Source organism: Parambassis ranga, chromosome 18 (assembly GCF_900634625.1).
Source record: "Parambassis ranga chromosome 18, fParRan2.1, whole genome shotgun sequence".
Lineage (NCBI taxonomy): Eukaryota > Metazoa > Chordata > Actinopteri > Ambassidae > Parambassis > Parambassis ranga.
Window position 1 is genome coordinate 10,546,738 of NC_041038.1, and position 14,249 is coordinate 10,560,986.

A 14,249-nucleotide genomic window follows, 5' to 3' on the forward strand; every position below is an offset into this window, starting at 1 on the left:
TTTATTTTAACATCCTGGTTACACAACGCTTATTATGATCTTATCTCAGGTCAGGTCTGTCACTTTTTTAGGGTCCCCTGGAAACATTTGTGTTGTATTGTGAGTATTAGTTTTTATTTTTGTTTTTGTATTGAGCTCCCTTGATTGCAATATGTATTACAAATTACATTTATATAGACTTTTCTACTGCATTAAACATGTCATTGCACCCATGAATGTTTCTAAAAGTTATTTCTTTGTTGACATTTCTTGATGTTGACGGTTTGAAATGTGTTTACACTGAAACAATTGGCTTCCTGTAATATCTATGAAGTAAAGTGTGCATGTGTAAAAACATTATTATGTTTTTTGCATATCTCAGTGGTGCAAACCATTAAATACATATGTCTTTTGCCAAATTAGCAAGTAAACCAAATTCAGCAGACAGGAACTTGCCTTATTCTGGGCAAAAACACACATGTAGTGTCCAGGATGGGAATTATAAAGTGGTCACTGTGTGTTGTTTATACCTTGGGGCCCCTAGAGGCTGAACTGCGTCACTGCAGGAGACAGATGAACTCCAGTATGTTAATAAAACATCTCACAATAACGTCTCAGAACAGTAGTAAATAAACAACTCCTGGGAGAGGAGATGCCATGTTTCAGTTCACCTTTCGGGCCACATGAGGTGCTGATACACCCCCAACCCCTCCTCACCTCCATCCTGGAGGAGGGCGCTCTCTGCTCAGTGTCTGCCTCTTCTGGGACGTTGTGTAGTCTAGCGCTGCTGTTTTCCTCCCGGTCTTAATCACACACCCACACACACCCACACACACACGCACACATACAAGCAAGTTACCAGCGGCGCCGCAGCACTGTGAGCATCACCACCACCACCACCACCACCACCACCACGTTCCCCCGACATGGAGTTCTCGATCCGGGCAGCCAACGTGGAGGACTGCAAGGACATCTCCCGGATGATCATGGTGAGTGTGGACACGTGCGCGCGTGCAGTCCAGCGGCTCCATAAACCGTGTATATATATATATATATATATATATATAAAAGATGGACTGACGTCACCCAATTGGTTTATTGAACCCATTATGAACACGCGATTGTACTACTTCCTGGTCGCAATCATGACATTTTAAAGCCAGAGGTGACCATATTTGGAACTAGAGGGCAGAGCTGGGGGAGCAGCGCGGGGCGGATGCAGCCTACGCGGCGCTATAGCTTATGTCACATATTTACATTTACTCCAGGAAAGCAGAGGAACTTGTTCCTGCTGTCAGCAACCCCGAGAAAGAAACAGAAAGCGCCGTCACTTCTCTCTCTCGGAGCGCAGGTTTGACAGGTCTTACTGCTTGTTCTGGACACACACGCTCTTGACTCGACAGAGAGTGATGACGTCAGTGATCTATTCATAAACATGTTGTTGTTGTTGTGATTAGATGTGTGAGGTATAATTGGAAGAGCTGCGCTGTGACAGATGTGAATGTATTGATGTGATAATGATGATTTTATTTCCACAGGAGCTGGCTGAATATGAGAAAGTGGCCGAGCATGTGAAAATCACTCAGAGAGGTACTGACTGTAAAAAAAAACCCTACATACACTCATAAAATAACAAGATAAAATCAAATGACCATGATCTGGAAGTGATTATTATCATCAACCATTCTGCAACATGTGACCCTCAAATTTCAGTCTGCTGTGTTGACGTTGCTCTGTTGTAACTTTAATCACAGATTTGGAGCAAGACGGTTTCTCTAAGAACCCGTTCTTTCACGGGATCATCGCCGAGGTGCCAGAACAGCACAAAACCAAAGAAGGTTTGAATTTCTTACTTAAAAAAAACAAAAAAAAACAAAACCTTTATCACCTTTTTCTTCTGGGGATCTGTTGGGTCAGAAGTACGTAGATCAGAACAAAACTTATTGTTATTGTCCACCATATACAACAAGATGAAGACCAGTATAACCTGTAATGTGTTCAGTCAAAGGTTTTCTGGCAGTATGATTAATGGGAATACTGTTTGCTCTCTGTTGTTTCTGCCGTAACACAAAAAAAAACAATCGAACAAAAAGGTCAAAAGGTCATGTTACTTTACCTTATCCGGAGACTATCAGCTCTAGAAAAACCCTGAAAACAGAAAACAATGATCTTGTTATTTCTTCAAAATTTCCACATTTCCAAGGCCACGGCATATATATTGTATTGTAATATATTGCACATATCTGTCTCTTTACTAACTAAATCCACCACCATATTCACTAGCTGCAATAAATAACCAGCCAATACTTTGATACTGAACATGTATGGGGTGACCAAACACGCTGGATGAAGCCGGATTGAGTGCGGACACAACTGTGTGCTAGCCAGATTTGAAAATAGGTCTGAACGCATCCAGCTTAAAGGCTGTCTGGGCTCAATCCTACTCTAGCTGGAATGACTTTCTCCAGTGTGAACGGGGCCTAAATATTTCACTAGGCCTATACTCACTATCTAACGCCGTCTGTGCCTGTCTGAGCGGTTTGTTTTGTTTCATTTAAAGCTCTTTTTTGGCGCAAAATTAGCATCATTAAAGCCCAGCTCATGTTTAGCATTTTTGCAGTCTCCACCAACCTCCTTTGACTTCCTATTAGCAGCTAAATCCACCACTATATACTATATTCACTAGCTAATATTGTCTGTTATCTGTCTGCAAATGCTACATTATGACTGCTATAATATTAATGTGAAGCAGCATCTTTATGTAGCACAGTCACCTGGCTCATCAGCCCATATTCATTAGCCGTGTTACCTAATATAATCGGCACACATGTGCACATGTGGCCTCTCTCCTTACACACCTCTTGCATAACGAGGCTAACGCGCTGCTTTTCCTCAGAATACAGTAATGAGGTCAGTGACATATGCTCTGCTGCCCAGCTGCTCCTTCCATGACGCCGGCCTTTTTTCCGTACAGTCATCACTGTCCTCTGTGCACCGGCTCTCCCTCTAACTGAAGAGATTCATCAAGCTGATTTTTTTTGCTTTCAGGCCATACCAAGATAGGCTACGCACTGTACTTCTACTCCTACAGCTCGTGGTCGGGCAGAGCTGTTTATATGGAGGACTTGTATGTGATGCCCGAGTTCAGAGGTACAGACACGGCATGAATATAATATTAAATTACTAATAAAATGTGCAGGAAATCATATATAATCTGTGGCACCTGTTTTTCAGGGAAGGGCATCGGCAAAGCACTTATGAGCAAAGTAGCACAAGTGAGTAACACAACAAAGCATTAAAATACAAAGTGGGTCTTATGCATGTGCGTTGAGTTTTAAGTGTAATTCACGTCCGTCTCTATGTAGCTGGGCCTGGCTGCCGGCTGCAACCAGGTCAACTTCACCGTCCTTAACTGGAACAAGTCCTCTCTAGACTTTTACCTCAGCCAGGGCTGCTACGACGTCACAACCAACATGGGCTACCACTGCATGCGCTGTGAGGGGGAAGCACTGGAGCACCTGGCCCAGCCTTAAAGCCAACAACCACGGGCACATGACCTCATGACCTTTGCAAACACGAGGTCAACCCACACAGTGCAGGGATAGAGCTCCGATCTCAGCGGCCCCGTTCCAAAGCTTGACAATTGTAAAGTTGATTTCAAAATAACTGACCATTTGCTAAGCTCTGCTCCTAGGTTAATGCTGTTAAGTAGCATAATGCTAACTCAGACTCAGACCTACATGTTAACATTAGGCTACTCTTCACCGTGAGCTAGTTAGCCAGACATGCTAATGCTCTGTGGAGCTTTCTGGATGGATGATTTTAGACAATAACTAGGGATGTCCCGATCCGATCACGTGATCGGAAATCGGGCCCGATTACGTGATTTCAGACTCGATCGGAATCAGACATTACCTCCCGATCAGGACTCGGATATATATTAGGGCTCTCAAAGTTAACGCCTTCTGTGCAGGGTGGCCCTGTGTCCTGTAGTGTAGGGGTATGGGTAGGGATGTGAGAGGTCCTGGTTCGAGACCTCGATGAGCTGCTGTGTGTGTGTTTATAGAGAATCGGATCGGGACTCGGTATCGGCAGATACTCAAAATCAAACGACTCGGACTCGAGGGCAAAAAAACCTGATCGGGACATCCCTAACAATAACTGGGGGCAGGGATTTAACAAATGGTTATTGATCTTTTAAAGAGTCATGGATGCAGCTTTAAGTATTGGAATGGGGCCAAAGCAATACACTTAGATAGTAGGCTACATTTAAAAAGCACTGAAATCTGTGTTTTTGTGTTTTTTTCGTTGAATTTTAGTGATAAATTCATCAGATAATCCCGCCTACAGTGTGATGTAATTAGAAAGTAGTACAAAAAGTGTGACCTGTGTGTGTATGTTGTGGGATTTAGGTGGGGATACTTCTTTGCACAGATCCAGTAGAATATGCATTACAAAGCCAAGATGTGCGTTTAACTGTACGACTGCTGAAACCATATGAATTTATTGTGAAGTATAAACAACAATAACCGACCAGTGAGTCCTCTCTGCCCTCGTCTTCCAGATGAAGAGTGCTGTGAAACTGTGGTGATGTTGCACTGTTTTCTTCCTTGTTCAATGTTTACACATACACACACTCACACACACACACACAGAGTTCTCGTGGTAAAACTGTTGACCCGAAAACCCAAAAACCTCCGTCTGTGCAGCCAGATTTTAGAGAAACAACGAAGCCTAGAATCAATCAAAAACAATCCATCTGCTGGAATTTGAAGAATAAAAGATCTTGGACGGGGCTCAGCTCACATCTTTGAACCTGTATATTTTTTTCCAAACTTGAGTTTTTTGTTTCATTTCCAAAATTGAATGAAAACAGGCTGAGTTGTTTTCTTTCTCTTTAAACAAGTAAAAACCACTGACCCTTCTTTTGCAATTGGCAGTTTTGTTCATGCTTTGTTTACAAGATAATTCTCCAAGGAATGCGCCCTGTTTGTTTATTTATAGTCCCATCTCTGGGACATCAAATTCATGTATGTTTGCTTTCATTTTCCAACTCATTTAATGTCCCGTCATTGCGCATGAGTCCAAAAATCAATAGGGATCATAAAGATATTTATATCATGTGTGTTGTGTGTGTTGCACAGTGTATGTTTCAGTGTGCCCATCGTACAAGAAAAATAATAGAAGAGAATCCAAAGTAAACTCTGCAGGAACATGTCAGACTTCATCCTCTGAGTTTTTAAAGGCTTCGTGGGATTAAATAGAATTCCCTCGAGTCACATTGAATCCACCCGCTGACGTTAATGTCACCAAACATCAGCCAAATATTTGACAACATAATTTTGCCATTTGCTGCATCAATGAAAAACACACACACACAAAGCCATGTTAGAGCCAGACGCTGTATCATAGACCTCCTCTTGTCACACACCAGAAGGTTGGTTGACTGTCTGTCTGTGTACATGTTAATAAAATCAGTTTTACGTCACGTCTGTCAGTTCTTCTATTTAATGCAGTAATGCATGTGACCTCTAGAGGTCACACTAACACCACCTGTCCCTTTAAACCATGTTAGATTACAGCTCTGTAACTTTATTCAAGCTATCTGTACATCCATCCATCTTCCATAAACCGCTACATCCGCTTCGTGGATCCTATCCCAGCTAACTACGGGTGAGAGGCGGGGTACACCCTGGACAGGTCACCAATCCATAGCAGGGCAACACACAGACAGACAATCATTCACACGCACACTCACTATGGGCAACTTAGAGTCACCAATTAACCTAGCACGTCTTTAGAATGTGGGAGGAAGCTCCACACACAGAATGGAACCGCAAAACCTTCTTGCTGTGAGGCGACAGTGCTAACCATGCCGCCCTCTATCTGTACATACACTGTAAGATAATGTACACAAACAACATACCAGCTTAAGTCAATAGTTTGTGAGGTGCTTGTTAGTATAAAGAAGAATAGACAGAACTTACAGGAACAGCAAATTAGAGCTGAACTTAGGAATGGCAAAATAAGCTCCATCACTATGTAGCGCCCCCTTCAGGAGGAATAACTCCTCGTAGTGCACAGCCAGACATTAGCCTCCAACTTTGGATTGCCACTCTTCCACACAAACTGACCCACAAAACATCTGGACTGTTTTCCTCACTTACCTTAAAGCTGTATCCAAAATGGCTCTACCACTGATTCATCACATCATGCTGTTTACTGTCAGGCTGTTGTTGTTGTTATGTTCTTGTTTGGACAGTGAAGGTTTTTTTCCTGACACGTAAACCCCCCTAATTTAAATTCTGCAGTTGTTACCTGCAGGAAGGTGACAGATCTGTTTCAAAATTCAAATCAGGGAAAATGTCTGCACAAATATATAAAAATAAAAATCATTTCCATAACATGTACTCACATTTCATTGCACGTGCGCCTGCTGAGATGGACAACAGATGGAAGGAAAGGAGAAACCTGCAAGTAAAAACAGAATAAAGGTTAAAAGGATGACACTGCTGCTACTTACTTAACAATATTTGAAGATAATATTCTATATTTGTATTTTTTTTTGCACTATTCTGTGACTTTTTGTTATTTTCCATGACTTTCCCTGTTTAAACTTGATGTTTCAGGATCAAAATAAGATTTCCTCTTCTCCTAATTGTCACATATGTGTGTTGACGCTCACCTGTTGATGGTTCGGAACTTTTCTTTGCCTGCAGTGCCACCGTGTGGTCACAAACGGCACTGCCGCCGCACACATGAATGACACATATTTATGATGGAAGTGATTTGACAGGCAGCGGAAGCTCCCGAGCGCCTCGCACTCTTTCCTCGCCACTCACCTCTCACGGCGGATGCCAGCTGGTGTCACACACACACACACACACACACACACACACACACACACACACACACCGGAGCTCGCTGAGGTGCGCGCGCAAAGTTCACTTCAAGTATGTGTGTGAGTGTGTAAGTGAGTGAACTGCTCGTGTGTGTGTGTTGAGTCTGTCTGTCTTATTAGACGGACCCCCCAGCACGCTGCTTTAAAGGGAAGACAAGAGAGCTGAGTCAACGAATCACAAGGAGAAGGATGCAACAGTTGATGTGCGCCAGCCGCACAGTTGTTCTTGTGTTTGGAGAAGCCTGCGCGCAGTGAGGATGGTGCTCAGCGTGGACAAAGAAGCGGATGTTTCGTTGCTTTAAAACTCATCTGACAGATAAACCCAAGCTTCTACGCAGCAGCGGGCTTTAACTTTCACGCTGACCTCTCGCGTTTTTTTTTTCTTAAATGGATTTGGAGGAACTTCATGCTCTGCAGGAATGGAGTTAAAGCGGCGGGTTTCGGATGGTCTGCGGCGGTGAGTAGCAGCGCAGCCTGCACCAAATATGCATCGGATTCTGCAGAGGAGGCGAGTGCGCAAGCTGCGGGTCGTCTGGGCTTCTCTGGCCCTGGTGGCTCTGTCTCTGGCCGCGTGCAGCGCGCTGTTCACGGCGTGGACTTGGCGACAGACGCGGGACCTGTCTCAGTCCTTCAAGATCCTGCAGGACCGACTCGACCAGGTCAGTGTCCCCACTTTCTGTCAGTAAACAGCATGCATATTTGCAGCAACAATAATATTTACGCGTCAAGTTATGTAACTTCTTTTGTGGCAGAGTTTACGGGAATCTTTGCGGGGGGCAAATGGACAACCCCCCCCCTTCACTTTTGCGCACTATTTCTCTTTAATTACACAAAAGTTTTGCGGTGTTGCAGCTCATTTTGTGTTTGTGTCCACCCCCCGCCATGTTTAATTACTCTGGTGCCAGTTGTACTCCAGTTTTATCTCAATTTACTGGAAAGCCTCAACTATTTTGGCGCATGAGCACTCCATACCCCCACTGACTGCACACACACACACACACACACACACACACACACACACACACACACACACACACACTGCTCTGAGGCTGGAAGATAAAGTGCGGCAAGTGTAAATCATTTGCAGCCTGCGTCTGCTGCACCGGTCAGGATGAGTTAAACCTACAGAGAAAAAAAAGGTGCAGCAATTTCGTGCAAAGTGCGAAAAGTTTTTTTTTTTTTTGCACTTGCAGCAAATGTTGCATCACTAAGCCAGATATTTTTTGCCTAAAAGGAGCCAAAAGGAGCTGATGGAAATTCTTCTTCTGCTGGATTTTAGATCAGGAAGACAGGTTGGCTGTGTGTCATGTTGACAAACCTGCACACACACAGACACACACACACATGCTATAAGTTGGACACGTGGAGTGTTGATGCTGGAGTCGTTCCCAAGGGGGGCCCCATTCGGTCCTTTTGACCATTTGCCAGCTCCTGATGAGAGCCAGCGAGCGAGCGTGTGCACAGCGAATTGCAACCCTCCATTTCCACAGTAGCAGTAAATTTAACACCCCCGCCACCAACACCACCACCCTGAGCAACTTCTTCTCCTCTTACTCCACACACAGGCCTCCTTCGGTCACTCCGTGGGCCCCCAGCCAAAGATTTTCAAACTTTGCTTGCTTGACAAAATTCATTTTTTTTAAAGACATGTGAGGAATGTAAAGCACCGAAAACACGCATTAGGTGTCGCAACCAGTCTGTGAGGAAGTGGTAGATCTAAAGCTAGCATGGCAGCAGGGGCAGGATGCTGGAAAAGACGAGCCTGCTTATGTGGCCGGCTGGCTGGAAGAGGCCGTCTGTGGTTTGGGTGGTCTTCTCTCATAAGGAACTAACTGGACATTTGTTAACGGTGTGGTTTTTCTCTCAACAGGTCAACACACAGAGGAAGGCCATTGTTCAGCTCATTCTGGAGAAGAGAGAGCTGCTAGTGGGGCAGCGAGTGAAGAGAGACGGTACTGCAGCACACAGAGGCCCTTTAGCCTTCCCCGATCACCACAGACACAATATAAGTGCACTCTGTTGTTTTTTTTGGGAAGAACATTTAACACAAACGCTGGCCCGGTCTTGGCCCACATGCCACTTTGGTCAGGTCTTGCGGGCCACAGGCGAAAAAACCCGCTGCTAAAAGTTGATACAGGAAGAAGTAGGCAGCTGGATGACTGCTTCAGAAATTACAGGTCTGACCAGAGCGGCCCCGAAGCCCCAGAAAAACCAGCTGGCGCGGCAAGCCAGGCCTTGTTGCACGCTTTTGGGCAGTCAAATTGATTTTTTTTTGTCCCCATCCCGAGCACACGACTGACACAGCCGTGATTTCTTGTGAAAGCAGCGATATTTGATGACCTATCATTGCAGTATTTATAGCGGGGGCGCTTGCGTCACCCGTCATGGGACCGCTGGATTTGACCGAGGGTGAACCAGTCAGACGCTTTCCTGCTTTGTCCCCGATATTCATTCTGTCCTTCCTCCTGTAACTGATATCTGATTCTGTCTTAAACAGTACAGAAATCCATTGATGTCAATGGAAAAACAGAGCGGTGCAGAGTTCCAGCAGGACACTGCTGTTATGTTCTCTCTTCATGACTGACAGCTTAAGCCTGGGGGGGGCCTTTAACGCTGGCCCATAGCAAATCCTAAGTCCACAGGGTCGCCCACCTACGAGTTATTTTAGGAGGGACTGGACGAAGGCTTGGGGCCACTCCGTCCTGAAACATAAAGAATTTCACAGTTGTATCTGTGTTTGTGGTCGCTCCCTCTGGGCCGGATTGCGGGGTTAAAAAATAAACCTTAAGTGAGTAACAAGAGCAGCCGTTCTTCAGCTCGGGCCTTTTAGTGTTGTGTTTTATTTATTGTATTTATCTGAGCAGAGGGGCCGTAGCCTGTTGCTTCACTCCGCTCTTAATCGAGTGTTGGGTCACAGAGCAGCCAAAGACCTCTTTTTTTTTCCCAGCACTTCATTTTTCTCATTTAGCCTCCGAGCCCTTCTCCTAATGCTCACACTCTTCTCCTGTCCGTCTCTGTAGTCTGTATTTTCTACATGACTGCGACCAGCTGGCACTGAGATTAGCCACCAAAGAGAGAGGGGGGGGGGGGGGTCACAGGAGGCACACGCTTCTGACTGAAAATAACAGTTTTAAGGAAATATATGGAAGCACGTTGAAAGGAAATCCTCTGCCCGTCTGCTGACCGCGCCACAGTCTGAACGGCAGCAAATTAACACAGCATGTTATTACACAGATACAGATGGAAATGATTGTTTTATCAAAGAAAGAAAAATAGCCACAGGCCGTATATATTCTTTGCATTGAAACTCATATTCTGTCTGTCTTCTGAAAAAAAAAAAAAGGGGGGACGGGCCGCGGGAGGAATGGAAACGGAAAGAAAGCGGCGTCTCATTTTGAGAGTAAGTGGCCTGGCAGATCTCCTGCAGCCGTCTCGTGCAGCATCTGCAGAAGTCTTCTCCATCATATACCCCTATATACCATCGCACTCATAAAACCTTAATTGACTTTCCCCTTTTCTTTCTCTTTCAACGACTCCTGTGCTTTCCACCAGTCACCAAAGTCTCCTCTCAGCAAGGTAAGAGACGTAAAAACGAAGGACGGAGGACGATCTGTGAATGTTCCTGTCTATGAGATGATGATGATGTGTGTGTGTGTGTGTGTGTGTGAGACAGTGGGAGAAGGCGGTGTGATAAAAGGTTGGGAGGAGAGGACGCTGAATATGACTAAAGCGGTGAGGTACAACAAGGAGCTGGGCACCTTCACTGTGGAGAAAGCAGGCGTCTACTTCCTGTTCTGCCAGGTGACTTTTATTTTGAAATTCCGTGTCGTCTGTATTGTTCGGCTGCAGCTACAATGAACAATATTTCACATATACTGACTCCAGACTGTTTTAGCATCTTTTAGCTTGTTGTTTTGGTTCTTAGCACACTTGTCTTTGGCCCTGTTCACACTGGAGAAAGTCAATCCAGCTAGAGTAGGATTGAATCCAGATCGCCTTTAAGCTGGATACATTCAGACCTATTTTCAAATCTGGCTATCACACACGCGTGTTCGCGCTCAATCCAGCTTAACCCGGCTTGTTTGTTGTCCTCCAAACCACTAGGTGGCGCCTCGTAATATACAGAATCTGTTCAGGCCACGGTAGCCTTGTTGAAAATAAACTCGGGGCAAAGCTGTCGTAGTTCAACGGTTGTTCACATACGGCTTTTGTACTTGACCCGGACACTGTCCCCGTGAATCGGAAGTATCACAACGCTAGCCAGATTTGCGTTCAGACCTGAACCAGATGTAAGCCAATCCGGTTAGATCCACCTCCTAGAGATGGATCGAGGTCTATCCGGATATAACCAGATACGACTCGAATCCTGCTCTAGCCGGATTGACTTCCCCAGTGTGAACGGGGTCTTTCTTACTTACTAGTGAATCCACAAAGTTGGAGTTTATTCAGTCGCAGCAGACATTCTGTAGACGTGTGTGTCGTGTTTCTCTGAGAGGTGGAGGCTCAGGTTTTAGGTCCCCCCATGCAGCCAGACCTTCTTCTTCTCAGGCTGACATAAGTCTGGAGGAAATCGAGGGGAAAAAAAAGAGAAAAAAGTCATCATAACTCATCATGTGGTGTTCTCTGCTGACCTCTCTCATCCCCTTCATGTTTCTTCAGGTGTTGTTCAACGAGGACCAGTCTCAGTATGTGAAGCTGGACGTGGTGACCATAGGCTCGAGGCCTCAGAAGCTGCAGTGCATAGAGGGCTACGGGACGACCCCCTCCGCCGGGCCGCACCCTTTCCACTTCTTGAAGCCGTGCCAGGTGTCCGGCCTCCTGCGGCTGGACAAAGGCACAGAGCTGCAGGCCATCACAGGCTCGGCCTTCAGGCTCCACAGCGTGGGCAGTCCGTCCGCCTCGCCTCATGTCTTCAGCATCTTCAGGGTCAACTGAAACTGGCTTCATCTGGGTCGGAGTCTTCTTTTGCAAAACTCAGCTTGTTTTTTACGCGGATAAGACTTCTGTCTACACGGTGAAGCGGTCGCACGCAGCTGGGGCATCACATAATGCTACAGCTTCTTCCCAAAGACGTTCATTTTAAAGACAAACCTGACATTTGTGGAAGCTGTTGTGGAATTTTTCTTTTCCTCTGGACTGCGGCGCTGTTTTGGAACGCAGCTTTTGGATTAAAACCAGGACCCACAGCGAGCGGACTGCCTGGATGAACGTCTGCCCAGAGAACAGATGTGATGGAAGCTGTTCTGTAGATAAAGAAAGAAAATTCCTTGGATGTTCATCTTAGCCTTTGTATCACGCAGTAAATTGTGCTTATGCTCTCTTTGTAAGACTGACTGTAAAGCTGTGCATGCACCTTCCACTTCCACAGCCGAGGGCACGTCTGACACTATACAAGCCTGCACGAGTTGTCATAGTATTTTATATCATGAAGCCAACCAATCAGTTTTTGTTTATACTGATTTTACGCTCTGAGTGTTTTATTTACCTTTTATACGAGCTGGCAAGAAGGGGAACACTTTAAATAACATGGATGTGAATTTATTCTCTTTTCTAGGGTTTTCTATGGTTAAACGATTGTTTGTATGACGTGCAGCTTTAAGTATAGCTTTGTCTTTTTTGCTTTGTTGGATGACACAAAAACATCACTTTTATCTCATTTTGTAACATTTTTGATACAATTTCTACAACAAATTCAGTTAACTTTACATTTAAACCCATTTTAAGCCTCAAATTTCAGTATAAAACTGTTAGCTAGACCACTAACAGTGTATTAGTACGTGTTAGCATAGCCTGACAAAGATTAGGCTATACCTCCAAAACATTAGCATGTTAGCATAGCTAACGTTAGCCTTAAAAAAACATAATTCAAGACTGGTAGAGCTAGAGCCACTAGCATAGTTGTCACGTTTACAATTGTTAGCATACGTGCATGTTTTAATAAAGGATTACTGCTGCTGTGATAGCATTTTCAGCTAATTGGCTTATGGTAGCATGCTAGGACTCTCATTTATACACTAACACGTAGCACATTGTGTACTTAGCAAAGTGCAAACACAACAAATGATGAATTCCGCTATCATTAGCTAAATGCTAACAGACGATATGCCACTACAGCGTGTATCTGTCCACCTGTTACACTTCATATTTACAATACAGCAATTGTAATTGTGGAAATACGTGATTTGAGACATAGTGTTATTTAATTATAAGGGTGCTTGTATGCTAACTTTGCAGCAGCATCCCTCCAAATTTTATAAAAGTCTCATATATAAGCAAGTTTGTGTGCACTCTAAATCAGCTGTGTGACCGAGGCTCTGCAGAGACATGGACGCCGTCCAACATTCATTTGCAGTGGAGCGGCGCCAGGTTATACAGCAGCCCTCGATAACCTCCGAAAATAACCAGAGAGTTCTGGACCCTGGGTCTCTGCCTGAGAAATAATAGATCTATTCGAGATAAATTGTTTCTTTATCACTTCTGCATTTCTTTCTCATACGCTGCTGCTTTCTGTAATATTCCCCACTACAATACAAACAGTGTATATTTCTAGCCGCGGGTTTTTAGCACTCCCACTCTTGTTTATAAGTAGTTTTCGTGGACGGACCACATTGGTTTCGCCTCAGCACTTTAACTGCAGCGATCGTTGTGTTTTTTTTTAATTGGAGCCAAACGTTTTTCATGTTTTTCAAAGTGTGGACATCACATCCTGTTTGATTTCCTCACCGCTTTCCTCTTTCCTCTCTGTGCGTCTCAGTCAATGCACCTCCACATCCCTGTGCACCTCATATTTCCCTGTCAGCACCAATCAGGCTGCACACACACACACACACACACTAGCAGCCATCTAAATTTTCACTTCCTGAATCTGAACCTGAACCACATAGCTTAAAGCTTTTGAGGAAAAACATGCCCTGTCCACACACACACACACACACACACACACACACACACACACACACTTCCCTGCTCCGATTCCTTTTTTTTTCTAAATGTCAAAGTTTATTACCACCTCGGAAAATCTTGTGAATTCTGGTGAAGAACGTGTCTGTAAAATGATGATGTATGCATTGCCGGAAAGTTTGTTTTCTTTTTTTTACATTTCTTCTCAACTCACTCATCATATTTGTTAAATAAACTTTCCTCGTTGTTTTTAAAAAACCTAGACTTTCACTTTTTAATAAAAAGCCAAAGAAATATTTGCAGCTGATACTTAAAACGGTGAATTATACATTTTATAGAACTGATGGTTAAATAATTATATTTAATCTGACTGAATTTGTGCACTTTAGGTTCTTTGAGCTTGTTGTTTTGGTTTTTTTTTGGGCTTGCAGCTTTGTTGTTGTGGTTCAGTATCACAGCTTTGATCAGT

At 44.4% G+C, this 14,249-nt stretch overlaps 2 protein-coding genes across 3 annotated transcripts; both read left to right on the top strand.

Annotated features, from left to right (window-relative positions):
• The first annotated feature begins 709 nt into the window (after positions 1-709).
• On the top strand, positions 710-3,920 carry sat2a.1 (spermidine/spermine N1-acetyltransferase family member 2a, tandem duplicate 1). Of its 2 annotated transcripts, none has more exons than XM_028429316.1 (6): positions 710-968; positions 1,518-1,569; positions 1,734-1,817; positions 3,028-3,129; positions 3,214-3,254; positions 3,345-3,920. In XM_028429316.1, exons 1-6 carry the CDS (start codon positions 906-908, stop codon positions 3,510-3,512), a joined length of 510 nt encoding a protein of 169 aa, XP_028285117.1. In that variant the 5' UTR covers positions 710-905; the 3' UTR covers positions 3,513-3,920. The 2 variants fall into 2 exon arrangements, with proteins under 2 accessions (XP_028285117.1, XP_028285116.1); XM_028429315.1 differs by lacking the exon at positions 710-968 and adding an exon at positions 1,147-1,330.
• Positions 3,921-6,807: 2,887 nt separating this feature from the next.
• On the top strand, positions 6,808-13,974 carry tnfsf12 (TNF superfamily member 12). Its single transcript, XM_028429314.1, has 6 exons — positions 6,808-7,539; positions 8,751-8,832; positions 10,224-10,280; positions 10,433-10,456; positions 10,554-10,681; positions 11,540-13,974. Exons 1-6 carry the CDS (start codon positions 7,366-7,368, stop codon positions 11,813-11,815), a joined length of 741 nt encoding a protein of 246 aa, XP_028285115.1. The 5' UTR covers positions 6,808-7,365; the 3' UTR covers positions 11,816-13,974.
• Positions 13,975-14,249: the final 275 nt, after the last annotated feature.